The following is a 17847-nucleotide window of genomic DNA, read 5'->3' as shown; positions in this document are numbered from 1 at the left end:
GGGAGGGAAGGTCGTCGGTGACGATTCGAAGTCTCGTGGGCTGCTAGGTAGCTGTGATTGGCATCAAACAGGTCCGAGAAACGTGAATGCGTAGAACGAGGAATGAGTACTGTGAGGCCCTAGATGGAGTCGAGAGCTGCACATGCCGACAGCGGAGACAACAGACGTCAAACAAAAAGGGAAGGCAAGTCTCGAGAACTGAGGCTCTGGGACGTGGAAAGATAGTGGGAAGACCCCTCTGAACGGGAATTACGGGGACGCATGCGAGTGGAAACTAGTTCCCTGGACAGACAGAGGCAGCAGACAGTGGGTTACTGCAGAAGGAGTGCATCTATTCTCTTCCGTTATTCCCCCCAGGGACCGGTCAGTTCGTGGTTTGACAAGGCACATCAATCAAGAGATGGTGGAAAACACCACTCAGGGTGGAGGCCAGGCCACTGGTTCAAGGTGAAGTTCGAGCATCCAGGATCAGCGCCAACAGCGCCACCAGCGCCACCAGCGCGTAGAGTTGCTGTTACATCCTCGCAGGCAGAAATGCAAGGGCACCGTACACACCTACAGAGTACGAGTACCGCTATTGGAGGGAAGGGTTGGGAGCAAATCAAAGGGCAGATGGGGGCGGCCAGGACATTGCACGAATGAAAATATTTCCCGACCTCAGCCATCTCAGGAATAGGTTGGTACATGTTCAGCCTGTGGGTAGCTGCAAAGGTCAAAGTCCTGCAAGTCTGATTCAAACCAACTCGCTGCCTACGGTTGAATGGCGAACCTGGTCTCAGATATGACGCTGCATTCGTCTTTCTCGTCTCCATCCTTGTTATTCTATCTAGGCCGAATCATATTTATGCATTGGATCACCATACACATGGCCCTCGTGTCGACTTGAATGGTATAACTGGTCAACCCTAGCAAAGACAACGACTGGTATTGCCGTGTAGTCCAACCCGGCAGACTCGCACCCAGGTTTCTAGATAAGTTGCTGGAAAGCACGGTTGATGGGTGATCGAGGCTTCGTGCCCTTGTAGAACTCGACCGTGGCAACGGCACGCTTGGCAATGCCCTCGGGCGTGAACTCGAATTTCTACCAGCATGTCAGTTACAGTGACGCGATAGCAAACACAAGCCGGGAACACGTACCTTGTAGACTTCCTTGTATGGGCCGGAAGCGCCAAATCGGTTGAGCCCAAATTGCTCATGTGAATACTTCTCCCATCCGAGGGTGGACATGACTTCGACGGACAGGGCCGGGATGCCATCGGGAATGACCTTCAGCTGATAGTCCTTGGGCTGAGCGTCAAAGACTTCTGTGCACGGCATCGACACAACACGCGCAGTGAGTCCGTGCTGGTCCTTCAGGACTTTGATCGTATCGACACAGATACCCACCTCGGATCCAGTGGAGACAAGGGTGATGTCGGCATTCTGGGCCTCGACGGCCACGTAGCCGCCCTTGATCGCGTTCTCTATTGTTGAGTTCTCCAACTGGGGCAGGTTCTGTCGGGTCAAAGCCAGGATTGAGGGCGTAGATGTCGAGGTAAGAGCCATGTAGTATGCGGCTGACGTCTCGTTACCATCAGCTGGCCTCCACACCATCATATTGGGAAGGGCTCGGAAATGGACCAAGGTCTCAATAGGTTGATGAGTGGGGCCGTCTTCACCGAGGCCGATAGAGTCGTGAGTGGCGACATAGATTACTCGCTGGTGCGAGAGAGACGACAGACGGACAGCTCCTGCAGCATATGACACAAAGTTCAAGAAAGTACCACCGGCCGGGATGAGAGTGCCGTAGGCAGAGATACCGTTCATGATGGCAGCCATGCCATGCTCTCGAACACCGTACCGCAGGTAGCGACCGCTCCAGTCACCAATACCAAGGCTTGGGGGCTGGAAGTCGACAGCGTTCTTCCATCGGGTGTTGTTGCTGCCAGTCAGATCTGCAGATCCTGACAACAACTCCGGGACAGCTTCGTGGATGCTCTCCAGGACCTTCTCAGACGTCTTGCGGGTGGCCTCCGCAGGGTCTGTTGGCTTCCACACCGGCAGGGTCTTTTCCCATCCTTCAGGGAGCTTGCGGGAAAGACGGCGGCTAAAGTCTTTGGCCAGCTCTGGGAACTCGCTTGAATACCTCTTGAACAGGTCGTTCCAAGCCTGCTCGGCGGCGGCACCCTCGGCTGAGTGCTTGTGGTACAAATCGTACACTTCTTGGGGAACCACGAAGGATTCCTCCGGATTGAAGCCGAACTTTTGCTTGACTTGTTTGGCGTCATCCACCTTGAGAGGGTTGCCGTGCACGCCGCCTGTGCCCTGCAACTTGGAGCCGAAGCCGATAGTGGTAGTCAACTTGATCATGGATGGCTTGTCCTTCACCTCTTGGGCCTTCTTGATCGCGGCCTCGATACCCTCGAGGTCGTGATCGCCATCTTTGACATGCTGGACATGCCAGCCGTAGGCTTCGAATCGCTTGACAACGTCCTCGGTGAAAGCAACCTTTGTATCGCCATCTACTTTTGATCAGCAACGGCACTCACATATTGTAGGACGGAGTTTTCCTACCGATGGAAATATGGTTGTCATCATAAATGCAGATTAGGTTGCCTAGCTGCAGATGTCCGGCAGTCGAAGCAGCTTCACTGGCGACGCCTTCCATCGCGCAGCCATCACCAAAGAAACAGTAGGTATAGTTGTTGATGAGGTCATAACCAGGCTTGTTGAAAACAGCGCCGGTGTGAGCTTGAGCGATCGCCAGACCAACAGCATTGCTAAAACCCTGACCCAGAGGGCCAGTGGTCACTTCAATGCCAGGAGTGTCGTGAGCTTCAGGATGGCCGGGAGTGATGCTGTCAACTTGCTACTCCTTGTCAGCTTTGGTTAAAAGAGGGGGTTTCAGAACGGGACGGCATACTCGGAAGTGTTTTAGGTCGTCCATTGAGACGCCGTAGCCGAAAAGGTGGAGGAGAGCATATTGAAGCATACAACCGTGTCCATTCCTGGAGCAAGTCAGTAACGGCTTCACGATCTCATGATTTTTATGCCGGAAGAGATGGCTTTCCCACGAGACAGGGAAGTCATTGGCAACCTCAAGCCGCCGAATTGGCGACCTGCTCTTGACCATGTATACATTCTCTTCTTATATGATGTGACAGGATTGAATGTGGTCATACTCACGAGAGGACAAATCGGTCGCGGTTGATGTATTGAGGGTTCTTGGGGTTGAAGGTCATGAACTTGTTCCAAAGAACGTGGGCCACCGGGGCCATGCCTGGCAGACGGACTCGTCAGAAATAGTTCGGGCATCAGTTGATTGGGATTACCTACCCATGGGAGCGCCAGGGTGGCCACTGTTCGCCTTGATAGTGGCATCGACCTGGACGTGGAGCAGTCAGAAGATGTGCAAACCGTGAGGGAGGGGCAGAGAGCCAAACCGCAAGCAGTCGGATGGTGTTGATGGCCTTCCAATCGACGTCAGAGTAACCCATTGTGACAGACTGATATGAGATTGGTGAAAATCAAGGTAAATAGAGAAGAGAGAGAAGGTCTAGAGTCGTGCAGAGGCTGTTGAGAAAAAATTTAGTGACGAGCCCAAGCCGTTGACTTTGTCGGAACTGCTCAATTGAGGCTAATACTTACGTCTGTCGCCAGGAGCGATGGCGGGGCAATTTCGCGGTGTCCTCACTGACTTGTTGGTGGCGGCGCTGGTGGGCTGTCTGAAGTCACAGGGAGTGTTGGTTGGTGCTGGGTGGTCGGAGACCCTGAAATCGAAAGCTCTGACTGGCGGGGCTCAGAGAATCGGCTTCTGCTCCGGACGCTTCAGGCTGTGCTGTGCTGTCTTGTCTGCCCGTTGTTTGTGGAATTCCCAACGAAAAAGAAGATCCTCAAAAGTTTCCCGCTGCTGCAGAGGGGATCAGCCACTGTTAAATATTCTCGAACCGCAGCGTGGTACCGCCCAAACCACCTCCAACTGCATAAATGCTCCCTAAGAACAAAACAAGGAATCGACATGGGCGACAGCAACGGTTCATAGGCGGCAGTACGGAATGCATGTCCACCAGGGCCCGATTACGGCAGCAATCATTCCACTCTATGCTGACTACGTTTCAGAAAGCCCAGTCAGTAGGGCGTTTCCCACTTACCTGTTCAAGGCGGAACAAGGGCTTCTGCTTGAGGATGACTAATAAGATTGATTCCTGTTGCTGAGTCCCGAGACTGTCAAGATTCTCGAGCAAGTACGTGTAACTAAATCATGTCTGCAACTTTTCGGTCCTGCCACCTTCACCACAGTAACACCAAAAATGTCGGTTGAGTTAAAAAAGGAAAAAGGTCAACGGGGCTGGCCAGCTCCAGTACCGCCCAACCTGGGAGATTCAAGCCATTTTCTCTGCAACTGGGGTAGTACCTAGAACCATGTCATGCCTCTCGGAATAAAGTGAAACCATACTGACTAGACCCGATAGTTGCTCGCCTTGAGCAAAGTCAGCTTTGCCATCAAACCTCCAACGCCTCGCTATGCAAAAGCAGACGCAATCTTAGGCTAGTAGGATCCGTAACCACCGTTGCCGTAAGGAGTCACACCATAAGGTGTCGTGCCGCCTCTGAGGCCACCGTATGAACCGAATGCTCCACTTGGAGGAGCCGGCTCGTAGGCATCGGGACTTTGGAGCCCATTCATATTGTCAACACCAGCGGCCTCGGCGCCTCCCAGGACCTTGATGGTCTCTGCGAGCTTTTTCTGGATCACTTCAATTCCGCCGCGGACGATGTCGTCTGGTTCGAGGGTGCCGATGCCTTCGACATCGAAGAAGAACGCGCTCGGAACCGCATCAGGATCAAAGGTAGCGTCGGCAGCCGACTCATCTCCCTCCCACGTGGCGTTACGTTCGTCCACTGGCCATTCTTCTTTTGCGTCGGTCTCATACCAGTAGTCGACGTGGCGCAGCTTATTGTTCGGGTCGTACTCGAAGCCCACTGCCGAAGTGGGTGCCCATTTCGCGTGCTCCTTTGCAATACCCTTCTTTGCGATACATTCCAAGTGAATTTCTTGCCCCTGTCTCAATTTGGCGATGAGGGGTCCGTTGCCATTAACATCACGGATCACTGGCCGGCCAATACCATCTTGACGGGGATTCGCGACGATGAGGTCGTTCGCATGTACCAGCATCGTGCCAGCTTGAGAACATCGGACGTGGAGGCGAAGGACAACCGAGCAGTATTCGCAGTGGTCATCGCAGCGATCACAGTCTCTGCCAAAGTTCAGGTTTTCGTCCACACCCTTACTCATCAGAGGCACGAGACCCAGCCTGTGTGCAAGATATTCGTCGGGAAGAACTGAGGAATTCGTAGTAATGTCGACAAGGTCGATCGAGATGGTCGGAATTTCGGCGAGCATGGCTCGGCGCAGGGAGTTGGCAAGGGCAAGAGAGCATGACTGCAGGACAAAATCGCAGCGGTCGGGCTCGACCTGTCGACGAGTCAGTTTTGAAGCAGGAGAAGGTAAGGAAGGTCTCTTCTGGCTCACTTCTCTCACGGTGACCTTTGGACCAGAAGCCTCGACCCCGTCCATAACATCATCGTTGAAGCCGTTGTAGCCATTATAAGCCATGGCTCGTTCCCTCTACCTGAATCAAGACGACGAATAGCCTCTCTGCATAAGTGGATGATCAGGACGGTCTCACCATGGAGTTGTTGAATGGACAAAGGTTGAGGCAAAGGTGAGGACGCGAAGCAAGAAATCTTTCGGGGCTTTGCGCGCAGGGGGGATATTTGGAGTTGCACAGTAGGTCACGTGCATGATGTGCCGCGAATCACGTGAACAATCCTGCCTCTTCGTTGTAGGGCACTGCGCCCGTGCGTCTCGGGGGCTTCGGGTACCTGACGAGCTGGCGAGGCACGACGCGAGAAAGCTACCAGATCGGCGTATAGCCCACTTTGTCCTCGCCAAGAAACGTTCCTCTGCCGGCATGGCGTCAATGGCGCCTGCGGGGAGGAAAGCCTGGAAGCCTGGCACAGCCTGAGAACGTCAAAAAATATTCAGGCCATCATCCTCCGTTCTTGTCTCTTCCTTGCTCCGCTTTCATCCCAAGATCCTACACTCGTTCAGAAATCGCGACAAGTCGTCGTTGCTCACGTCAAGCATTGGTTTGTTTTACCATCTTGAGCTTGTGGAAATCCTGGTCTGACAGACTTAGCAAGATTCTTGCATTTCGTCTACTTAACCCCGTCGCAGCTTCGAGTGAAACGTCAATCTGTTCCTCCCATCGTTGTGGTTAGACACCCTTACCTCCTCTCGGTTATGAACTCCCATGCCTGGGACCTGGAACAAAGGCTAGCAGATGTGATCACACGGAACACAGGCTTAGCCGCAGAGTCCCTGGTAGAATTTCTCGCAGCGCATGGCACCATGGACGAGATGGCTGAACACTTTGCTTGTCGGCCTCTTCTCACGGACTTTTCTCGTCCTTGCTCAATTTCCACCCCTCCCGGCCAATGATTCCCTCATCATAAACCCCTCTCCAGTCAACCCGAACGTCTCAGTCGCCTACAAAAGCGTTCCTGCTGGGACTTGTACGACAGTCTTCGAAACTCAGCAACAATTCGCTGGCTACATTACTCTGCCGCCTAATGTTTTGGATCCCAGCCAAGGAAACTACACCATCAACACCTTTTTCTGGTTTATTGAAGCAAGGCAGTTACCAGAGTCTGCTCCATTGGCCATCTTCATCAATGGCGGTCCCGGGTCCAGCAGCATGGTCGGTCTATTTCAAGAAGTTGGCCCTTGTGAAGTTGTGGAAATTGCCAATGGACAGCTGGGCACAGTTGCGCGAGACTGGGGTTGGGATCGCAGTAGCAACATCGTCTTCATTGACCAGCCCGTTCAGGTGGGCTTCTCCTACGATGTTCTGACAAACTCATCTCTCAATCTGCTCGATGAAACCACTGCCGTTCCACCGACGACGGTACCCATCTCACAACCCAGCTACACTTTTCTCAATGGCACCTTCGGATCGGGAAATCCGTCATTTACAGCCAACACGTCGGAGATTGCTGCTCAATCGCTATGGCATTTCCTGCAGACATTTCTCACTTCTTTCCCGCAATATAATACTGCTCTTCGCACAGAAGCCACTGAGCCCACTGCAGAGGTCCACCTTTTTACCGAGTCCTACGGAGGCAAGTACGGGCCCGCGATTGGGGCTTTCTTCGGCGTCCAGAATGAGCGTCGTCAGACAGATCTTGGCTTTGCCAACACGACCATTGATATTACCTTAAAGTCTCTGGGTATCATCAATGGATGGATTGACCTTTTCACCCAGACTCCATATCACCCGAAATTCGCATACGAGAACACCTATGGCATTGAAGCCATCTCACAGCTTCAAGAGCTCAACGCCCTAAGTGCATACAACAGTGCAGATGGCTGCGAGCAGCAAACTGCCTTTTGCCGCTCAGAAGAAGCTGAGCTCGACCCAATGGGCTCCGGAGATGTGGATGCAGTCAATGAGGCATGCTCGCAAGCGCAATCGTACTGCGAATCCTATGTAGTTGGACCCTACACTACATCAGGACGATCCATCTACGATATTTCCCAAAGTGTGATCGATCCTTTTCCAGGCGCGCTCTACTTGGAGTATCTGAATCAGCTGTCGGTCCAGCAAGCGCTCGGTGTTCCAGTCAACTACAGCCAGGATTCAGTAGCTGTCTTCGCTGCCTTCGATGCCACAGGAGACTATGCGCGAGATGGCATCATCCAAGATCTTGTTGGTCTTCTCAATACCGGTGTCAGGGTCGCACTTATCTACGGCGACAGGGACTACATCTGCAACTGGATGGGAGGAGAAGCAGCTTCTTTCGCCGTAGCCGGCGCGGCCGGTCCATCGTATCTGCCGTGGTACGAAGCTGGATATGCTCCAATCGTGGCCAATAGCTCCTACATCGGCGGCGTTGTTCGAGAGTTTGGCAACCTAAGCTTCAGCCGAATCTACGATGCAGGTCACTTGGTGCCTGCCTATCAGCCCGAGACCGCTTTCACGATCTTCTCGCGTGTCATTGAAGGGACAGACATCAGTATGGGCATGCCCGCCGATTTATCTACGTATTCGTCGTCCGGGGAAGCAAACTCTTCGTACCAGAATGTCCCCCCTCCAATGGCGGAGCCAACCTGCTACCTGCGTGCCGTCAACACGACCTGTAATACAGACCAGAAGAACATGCTCGCGAACGATGCTGGCGTTATTATCAACGGAGTTCTCTACGATGATGTCGCAGATTGGCAACCACCAAGCCCAGGGGTTGCCACCATGGCCGGGATGCCTGGCACACCACCTGCCAGCATAGTGGCCAGCCCACCGATGCCAGAAACAAGCACGACGCAGGAAGTAACGCAGACAACAACCCTCGACACCACAGCCACAACAACAAATGCCCGAAACTCAACTTCGACCGCCAGTACCAGGGGATATACCACGCAGAAACCACCCGCAAGCAGTCTCCCAACGGGCGTATACACCGCAACGACTATCCCGCCAACATCAGCCGCCAGCAGAAGTACATCTGCCAGCGCGACTAACGCGGCGTCGTCCAGCATCCACAGCAATGTTTTTCGTTCTTTGTCACTTTCGCGAGATACCCGGCCCACAGTGGCAGCTTTTCTTTATTTAATCGGGATTCTGAGTCACGCGTTCGTTGTCTAAGGATTCTCCGAACGGAAGGCACATTTTGAAGTCGAAAACACGAGGAGGACGGTTCTCACGGAACTACGACAGTGGCGGAGAGGTGAATGAAGCCCCCTGGATGACAAGATGAAACAACCACGAAGCAACGAACATTTCCTTCCGATGGGAACGAGGCACGCTTAATGTTTTAGGAACAGAGCAATGAACTGGGAAAGGTAATGATTCGATGCAACATAAGGAAAGGTCTACGAAACTCGTCGTAATCCGCGATCTCCTTCAAAGACTGGGAATTTGTGCCTCGTCCCTCACGTGTGTAGCGCACGGCAGGTGCTGGGTCATAATGAGTTACAATAGCAATGTGTCACCGCGCCAGCAGCAGCCTGTATCAAAGTGAAAAGACGTTCTCTTTGTTCAATGCGGCTGAACTCCATACATTCCAGTGGTACCCTTGGGTCGTGCCGTTACTGTCACTGTTCCCTCGTGTCCTCCACTAAGGAGAAGGGAAGGGGGAGAGTGGACTGGTCTGGGCTGGCCCCCTTCGTAGTAGTGGAATCCAACGAGTGAAACACCCTGACACAGACCTCAGAAGAAATATGAGGATTGGACCGTAGGAGCTTCCTACCCGTGCATTCTCATCCGCACGGAAGGGAGGCCCAAGCCTCACTAACCCACCGTCTTTGTAAAAACAAGGAGTGGTAACGAAAGGAGGGAGGGGTTCGTCCCATCCAGACACACCCTCATTGCGGGATTGATCGTCACGGTGTGAATGTGAGACGTCGGGACATGAGGCTGCGTGGAGGGATCCCATGAGGAGCAGGAGGAGGACGATGATGATGGGACTGTGACTGAGACTGGGACAAGAAAGAGAGATGCCAGAAGTAAAATCTGGAGTCGCATTGATTGATGACACCCTACCTATCTACCTACCTACCTACCTACTTACTTACCTCCTTACCTACTTACCTAGTTAGCCAGCTGGCTAGCTAGCAATGTCCTGTATGTATGAATCGCCTCCTTTGTCACCATGCAGTTTGTCATGGAACGCAGGATAGACTGGTCTCGAGAATATCGTATGATCCGCATGCAACACTGGGGGTCGGCTTCAAGACCTGCTTACATACATGCCTGCATGCGTGGTATGATTCGGACACACACCACCTGCCCCGTCAGGACACGGTGGTGGTCACTGTGCTATACCGCTGTCGTCTGCTGCGATGCTGCGATGCTGCGGTATTATTGTTGTCACTGTCACCCACCCTGCCCAGACATCGTTAATGTCACCAGCACAGAGAAGACGGGCATTCAGGCAGGGCCAAACGCACATATATCCCAGACGGGCTTGGACGGAACTCCGCAGACACAGTCACTTGAGCCCGGCCTTCCGCTGGGAGATCTGTATCGCCGATGCAGGTTGGGTTTGGTATGTACGTTATGTATGCTTGATCCCTTCTTCGAGCATTGTGTGGTGGTGTAGGATTCGTGGCATGTGACGTGGTAATTGCTGCGCCTCCTTTCCTAGAAGACGTTTGCGCATCTCCTTTTTAGGATGACTTATCCTTTGTCTCCAGACGAGAGTCGACAAAGAGCACATGACTCTGCCGGCTTTGGATCACCGTCGGTTTGCAAGATGTAGGTAAATAGTGTGGAGATCAGAGAGACAAGAATGCCAGTCCCTGCTTCTGGCGCCGGTCTGCGGGTTTGCCGTCCCTGAGCAAGGGGGCCCTGGTGCGGTCGGGAAATCAAATATGCTTCTCGAGAGGTTGCCGGGTTGGACTGAAGTGCACAGTTGCCGATAATGAAGAGGGCGACTCTCGAAAGGGGATTAGACCTACTACTCAGCTTAGCGATGTATGCGGTCCCATTCCGGTCATGGGCGCAGATGCGGTTCCTGCACTATTATGTTATGATGCTGCATTGGCTGGGGCGTGTGCAAGCATTCAGATTCGTGGCCGGATTGGGTCGGAAGCCGTTACCTATATTGTATTGGTCCTGGCAGCCAGGCTATGAGTTAGTTCGTGGAAGGAGTGTTCCGAGGCGGGCGATGTGTCAGCTTCTGCATGGGCATCACTTCGAAGACAACGAAATGCTCTAGAAAAGGGGGCTGAGACGGAACTCATGGGTGTGTCACCTGGCAACAGACTCTGACGCTGGGTATCGGGGACCGTCGAGGTGGGTATGTAGGTAGCCTTGCACGCGAACACAATACCAACTGATACAGCCGCAGGCTTCATTGAAGACCTGTGCTCCGTTCGGGATATTGTCAATTTCCATGCTGGGGAGGGTGCAGAAACATCCACCGATGTCGAGGTTCCTTTTTCTTTTACTCGTCTGAGCCGGACGTTGGAGTGGTACCGGCGAAGGAGCTTCATTGGGGCATGCTGTATCGTCCTCGTGGCTTTAGCGGAGGACTGTTGGGGAAAATGACACGGCTGCCACACATACGGTAGGCTCATAGTGCCATCCGGTACGACTGATCATGGATCTACCAGAAGCAGAAACGTTTTGCCTCGCTGGCTCAAGCGACAGACACAACACGAGGATGACACGCTGTGCTCAAAGCGCGGCGCCATCTGACAAGGCCAACAAGTCCATGCGACTGCTTCTGCTAATCTCAGCACGCTGTTCGTGGTCTTTCAAAGAGCCCCGGGAAGGGTAGCCGGTGGTACCCAATCTTCGTGATGAGACGCGGAGTACCGCCGCGGAAAGTGTATTCGTTCGTCAACCTTACTGAACATTTCTTGGGAGCATAGGCACTGGGGTTGACTGCTGGAGAGGGTGGTCTCCGAGGATCTTTTCGCAGATGCTCTGGCTGCTAGGAAGATCAAGATGTCAGTGCACGACAATTCCACCACTTGATCTGGGAAGATAGTTCAGCACGTGGTCTGACTGTCGGGACGGTTCGTGAACCGGTATTGTGGCTCTTCATCTGGCCCCGGTCGAAGAGTCGTATACCGACGCAGTCTGAAGATGAGGTCCGGCAAACAACTGTGCCCCAGCAGAGCTCACATACCAGTTACGCTTGTTGGTAACATGGAAGGAATGCAGACGCATCATGGAATTCTTGTGAAAGGCGTGGCTGAACGGTCGTTGTGGTTGAAGCGACTTTGCTGGTGTGTGGTCTTGATAGCTCTTGTGATTGATTGACTGAGGGCAGAGGGTCGAGATGCCGGACGTATGTGACTGGCAGCTACCACACTGCCATTGCCTCCAGGATGATGGCATAGCCTTGGACTTAGACTATTCCAGCCTCATTGGTCCCTGCTCTGTGGTCGACGTCCATTTCAACGAGTGAACGAGTGTCCTTTGGGATCAGAAGGATTAGGGTATGAGCTAGTGACACGGTGTTGTCGCTTGTCCTTGGGATAATATGCTGGACAGTACGTCAAATCCTCCCCTCCGTATTTGTCCATACTCGACATGAGGCGAGGGCGTCTGCCACGAGATGGCTGACTGATGATACAGTGAGCCCAGCATCATCCATTTTGGGGACCGTCCCATTTCTCAACATGGATATGACGGCCGGCAGGCGACACGGACGTGTTTCGAAGCCCAATGACACATCATCGCGGAGTCGACAGAGTCGAGCATTCGACACACAAAAGCCATGGGAGCTGATGGGTGCAGTCGAAGGGTCTAGTCTTTTAGGACACCGCCAACAAGGAGACCTCTCCCATTCGGGAGATATGTGGCGTTTCAACATCCATTCCTGTTTGGGCTTCGACTGTTGGAGACTGGAAGCTGCATCTTGATCCCAGACAGGGAGCTCGGCTCGAGGATGGATGAATTGCAGCCAAACAGAGATCTCGAGCGCCGTCTAACAGTAATCACTCTTGGATGCTGCTGTCAGGGTGACAAAGGAGTTTCAGAAAGGATAGAACATGGTCGGGCAGCAGCTGGTGACGCAACGGATTGTCCCACAGCTTCCATTGTACTGAGATGTATCAGTTTCATCGAATTGGAAGCATACGAGACTATTATCGGGATGCGCGGAACAGACTGAAGCCGGCCACAGTCCCAGCAACTTCCGTCCAAACGAACTCATGGCCTGCAATGTCATCCGCCAACATTTGCCTCAGTTCACAGCCGCCAAAATCCTATCTTGCCCGCCGCCTCTTGAAGCGGTCGCAGCCGATTGACGACACGCCCGGCTGGCGATGCAACTACTCGGCGTCGGGGTGAGGACTTTACTCCGGCAAAAGGCCCCAATACCTCTGGTCGAGGTCAGCGATCCACACGAATTCATGCTGCACCCGACATCACCAAAACGGTATGGAAGTGATCGCGGACTTCGTGCGGCGACAGGAAGCCTCATGGCGTTAGCGGCGGTCTGAGGGCATGTCGCGGGGACCACAGCGACTTCCCACTGATCCCTAGGCCTTCGCCATCTAATTCTCCTTGGATACAGAGAGATCTGGATTTTCAACATGTCGATCAAATTGGACGATCCACAAAACAAATCACGCCCGGGAGAGCCGCATTTCCTCGTGGAACAGCTCAAGGCAAGCATTCAAATTCAGTCAAGTCATCACCGAAAGACGACGGTCGTCCAAACCTCGTCGAGGCGCGAATGATTACGCACCGCGAACGTCACCGTCGAAATGCTTACTGAATGATGTACGACAATCGGTTGCCCTATCGGTTAGTAGGTGGCAGCAAGTGCACGCCATCGTGCACCTTCAGGGGCAGGCATTGTATCCCTCGGTGGTGTATTACGGAATCTCCCCAGTTGAAGTAACATCAAGTATTAGCTAAATTCATGCCTAATTCCGCTGAGACAAAGGATGGCCCAGGCACCTCGACGGATAGGAGCCAGGATTTGGAGATGCGAAATGGATATCATTTCTGGTGTGGCATGACGCCCCCGACTACGATCGACGGCGATCCTTGGGGGGGGGCCAAGGCAGCCCTTATCCGATGCACAACTTGTGACAGGTACTATTTTTGTGGCTGGGAGGCGCTTCAGGAGGAAAGAGGCCGTCATGGGGGTTTCAATGTACTCTCGTAAAGAGGCAAGCAGCTGACGTTGACGGCATGCGAGCCGACGATCAGTGAGATAGAAGGAAGGGCAGGAAGGGCAGGAAGGGCAGGATGAGCAGGGAAGGCTTCGAGGAATGAGGGTCAGAAATCAAGTTTCGAAAATAGTCAAACTAATTGTTTTGTCTAGAGGACATATGGCCACCCAAAAGGAAGCAATGCGAGATCATCCGTCATACGACAGAGTGGCGGTGGCAATGGGCCAAGACGGAGAAGCAGCAGAAGCGCCGCAACAAGTAGTTGGCAGGAAATACGGGGTCCGGACGGTCATGTATGAATCCATGGGAAATCGCAAAATAGATACGGTATGAAGTGGTAACTCGATATTGTGGGACACGACACCGACCCGAACAGTCAGGGAACAGTCAGCAGGGGAGAAGGGAGATGAACGAAGAAGTCATGATGGCTGTGACCTGAAAGGGTAAATAGACCGGAGCCAACGGGAAGCTTAAGGACGACGCAAGGCGATGCCGTCAAAGGGGATAGTGGTGTTGGATGGCGGCGAGGGCTCAGGGCATACCGGAAACGGAATATGTAGTCAGCAAACCGGAACTGACGATTGGGCACAACATTTAAACGTGATCTGTGGTGGCCGAACAAACAGCGCTACCTAAAAGCAGCGTCCGGGACCAAGTTACTACCTCCTGTTTGGGACTAGTCGGCTTCCAAGCCACATGTGACGCGAGGGGGGTTTCTTCTGCATGACGCTAGTGATTGGCACCAGCCAGGTCGCCAGGAGCACGCTGCCCCACCCGAAGTCGTGTCGCACTTTGGTGGCACTCGCACCAAACACCGACCTCTCCATTAGGTAAGAAATTTCTAATCCACACAGGGCCTCCGTCACCAGTTTTCGTCCACCGTTTTCCGCGAACCTCCATCTTTTCCTCGATCTTTATTACTCATCAAACCCGGAGCCCTGACCACGATCACTCGCTCTCGCTCTCGCACTCGCACTTGCACTTGCACTTTCACCTAACAAAAGCCTCTCGGCCCTTTGCCCTTTGCCCCCTTGGCCGTACTCCCGTACTCCCTCTTTTCTCCTGCGGCCGTCGGCTCATCCCAACTGCTGCTGACTTTACATTTCGTCAATCCGCCCGGTTCTGTTGCTGTGTGCTGCGAGTCTGCAACTCACATAACAACCATCCTATCACCTTTTGGCCTCGATCAGATATCTCGTGGTGGCCCCTGTGGTTCCCTCGTACCATCCCTCCGGCTCCAGCGACTTGTAACCTGTTTCGTCCCTCGTTCCAATCATTCAGCAAACTCCACTGGCCTCCCCCCTTTCATCCCCCACGAAACAGAGTCCATTATCATCATCAGTCTAATCATCATCATCATCATCATCATCATCGATGCAACCGGCACTCGCTCCTCGCACGGCTAGCTCTTCTTCGATGATGCCTCAGGTAAGCAGCCAAGACCACCCTGGTCCTTACTCAGACTGCTGCTTTGCCCTCCAGTGGTCCCTCGTACCCAATTTCTAACCTGGGTGGCCGCCCAAACATGGGCTGCCCCAGGCCAGAATCTGGCATACCTGAACCGCCTGGATCCCCTTCCCCCTTGGGAACCCTCCCCCCTTCGATCCCTGGAGCTTCTGTGGATGGTGTCTATTATTTGCAATGGCTATCCCACCTCATACCGTCGCATGACCTACAACACCCCATGTACCCATGTTCTATCTTTCCCCTGTACCACCCAATCACCCTCTTCCCTTCGACTCGTCCGAAAGGCATCGGTGCCTGGCTCCATCTCTCTGCCTTCCACCACCCACCTCCCTCTCTGGATCTTGCATCGACCTTTTCCACGCTGCAAACCCCCCCCCAACCCCCAACCAACACTAAAAGTTTGACGGCAGACGTTTCTGACCCGTTTGAGCAATAGGACATGGTCAAATCCGAGCACCGTACGTATCGTAATCCTCGACCCACTCGACGCTCTTCTTCTGGGGCCTGAGACCCTCCGACCCTCACCCATCACCCGCTATCCCCTGTCCAGCCTTCTGCACCATTTGTTCGCCTCTTCCTTCTGCTTCCACACATTTGCCCTGGTCGAGCTTCCCTTGCAGCCTATCGCCGATGCCGTCCACAATACCCAAATACCGTATTGTAACTTTGGTTCGGTTTGCGGTTTTTTCTTACCGTCCACCGGACGACCCCTGCAAGAACAGCATCATTTATCCTGTCCCCAAAAGAAGCAAGGGTATCGAACTACCCACCCCCTCCCACCCCGGTATCCTCTCTCGTGGCATACATATACCTTGAGGGCCACCTCCTCTGTCCAGCCTCGTCTCCCCCGTACCTTGTTGGCATTGAGGACTTGTGATTGTTTTTTTTTTCTCTCTCAAGCACAAATCGACACACTCACACATTTTCTTCTTGCTGTACCACCACCCCCACCCACAACACCATGACATCTATTACTCAGCTACTTTCCCCGTGGCCGGTCTCTAAGCATTCAATAGTACTGCGCGAACAACACTATCCTCCACCACCTCAATCCGTGGTGCCGGACCATCTCGACAGCATGCCACAGCATCACCCGTCGCCGCCGCAAGATCCGGCGCACAACGACCACGTCACTGGCAGTGCAGAGAGCGATGGTGGTGAGAACAATGGCGATGGCCGCAAAGGCTACGGCAAGCGTGAGCTGAGTACCAGCAAGAGAGCTGCTCAAAATAGAGCCGCCCAAGTAAGCCTTCCCTTGAGAGCCTGGTCTGTGTGGCCGGTGGGTGCTAACACGGTCGACCTCTAGCGGGCCTTCCGACAACGAAAAGAGGGCTATATCAAGAAACTCGAAGAGCAAGTGCGAGACTACCAGGTCTTGAGCGAAAACTTCAAAGCAGTTCAAGCCGAAAACTACCAGCTCCGTGACTACATCATCAACCTCCAATCTCGATTATTAGAGTCGCAAGGCGAAGTACCTCCGCCCCCCAGCAACGTTGACGGGCTGCAACCGGGCAAGGCTGGCCCTCAACAACCGGGTACTCTCCCCCGTCTATCCGAACTGAATGCCGTGGGTCAACCACAGGATGTGCTCAGCAGCCTTCACGACCCTATTCGCAGCGGCTATCCTGATCCAACATATTCCGAGTCTCCTATCGCCAAGCGCCCGAGAACAGGATCGGCCGAAATGACTCCGTCTCAAGCAGCGCTGCAAGGCGCGGCCATTCTGTCGCAACAACCTGGTACGCGATAAGACGACGAGTATCTTTCCTTCATTTCTTCTCTCCCCCACCGGGTGGGAAGACCACTATCACGAGAGGGCGTTTTGCTCTACAGGGGGGTTCGGAACGGCATTTCTTCGCGGCGTTTGTCTCGAGCTTGGGGTCCCAATGGGGCGGACCATAGCTGTACTGAACATGAAGTGTAACGGCGTTCGGGAAACATAAAGCAAGGGCGATGATCCCGAGAGGTCAGGGACAACGGCGCTCCTGCAATTCAGACCGACTGTCTTGCCAGACCCGACAGTCCCCCAAGGGAACTGGCTGGCTGGCGGGACGATGATGATGACGATGAAGCAAAGAGGGGTAGAGGTGGGAAGCCACGGCAGAGGTGTGTATACCACGTCGTGGTCAGGCCAAGATCGTGTGGCGGAGTTCAACCTTTACACATGTACTACCGCTTTACATCTGGTAGCCAGCAATATGTACAAGAAAGAATTCAAAGCTGGCGCGTTAGACACCGTAACTGCGTACCTCGTAAAATGAACGAGCGTATTCCCCGTTCCCAATGGTCGACCAGGATATGAGTCAGCCAGCAGCACGCCCGAGCTTCAATGAGGCTTTCCATGACGCGAGAGGAACCGAGCTTGGTGTGCGGCACATGGGCCTTGACTTGCGGGCGGTTTGTGGTTCCTAACTCCGACCAAGACCCCAGACCGTGTCAGTATTAGTGATCCTGACCATGATTACACCAATGAGGGTCCCTGGCCATCGGCCAAGGGGGGATCGCTCTCAAGGCTATTCTCACGTCCCGCGTGTCATGCAACTCTGCTAGGCTGCAGAAGGACAAGGAGTCTAAGCCACGACCCAATCCACCCTTCCCCCCCCCTCTCGTCTCCTCTTTTCCCCCGCCAGAGATTCAGATGGTGATGGCGGGAAGGCGGCCGCGAACGAGAGAGGGCCAGGATGGGTCTCTGAAGGTAATCA

General features: G+C 53.7%; 4 protein-coding genes across 4 annotated transcripts; 2 read left to right on the top strand and 2 right to left on the bottom strand.

The window, feature by feature from the left end:
• Positions 1-967: 967 nt before the first annotated feature.
• On the bottom strand, positions 968-3476 carry AYL99_02204 (transketolase; the record flags this gene model as incomplete). Its single annotated transcript, XM_018833720.1, has 7 exons — positions 968-1081; positions 1138-2501; positions 2554-2848; positions 2903-2987; positions 3166-3259; positions 3316-3364; positions 3423-3476. The coding sequence occupies 7 exons, from the start codon at positions 3474-3476 to the stop codon at positions 968-970; spliced, it is 2055 nt and encodes a 684-aa protein (XP_018696344.1).
• A 1052-nt stretch (positions 3477-4528) lies between these two features.
• AYL99_02203 (DNA-directed RNA polymerase II subunit C) lies at positions 4529-5596 on the bottom strand (the record flags this gene model as incomplete). Its single annotated transcript, XM_018833719.1, has 2 exons — positions 4529-5455; positions 5513-5596. The coding sequence occupies 2 exons, from the start codon at positions 5594-5596 to the stop codon at positions 4529-4531; spliced, it is 1011 nt and encodes a 336-aa protein (XP_018696343.1).
• Positions 5597-6386: 790 nt separating this feature from the next.
• Positions 6387-8684, top strand: AYL99_02202 (hypothetical protein; the record flags this gene model as incomplete). Its single annotated transcript, XM_018833718.1, has 1 exon — positions 6387-8684. One exon carries the CDS (start codon positions 6387-6389, stop codon positions 8682-8684), a length of 2298 nt encoding a protein of 765 aa, XP_018696342.1.
• Positions 8685-16106: 7422 nt separating this feature from the next.
• Positions 16107-16895, top strand: AYL99_02201 (hypothetical protein; the record flags this gene model as incomplete). Its single annotated transcript, XM_018833717.1, has 2 exons — positions 16107-16388; positions 16452-16895. The coding sequence occupies 2 exons, from the start codon at positions 16107-16109 to the stop codon at positions 16893-16895; spliced, it is 726 nt and encodes a 241-aa protein (XP_018696341.1).
• Positions 16896-17847: the final 952 nt, after the last annotated feature.

Source organism: Fonsecaea erecta (assembly GCF_001651985.1).
Source record: "Fonsecaea erecta strain CBS 125763 chromosome Unknown Scaff2, whole genome shotgun sequence".
NCBI classification, from domain to species: domain Eukaryota; kingdom Fungi; phylum Ascomycota; class Eurotiomycetes; order Chaetothyriales; family Herpotrichiellaceae; genus Fonsecaea; species Fonsecaea erecta.
The sequence above is the reverse complement of the archived record's forward strand: the minus strand, read 5'-3'. Positions and strand labels throughout refer to the sequence as shown.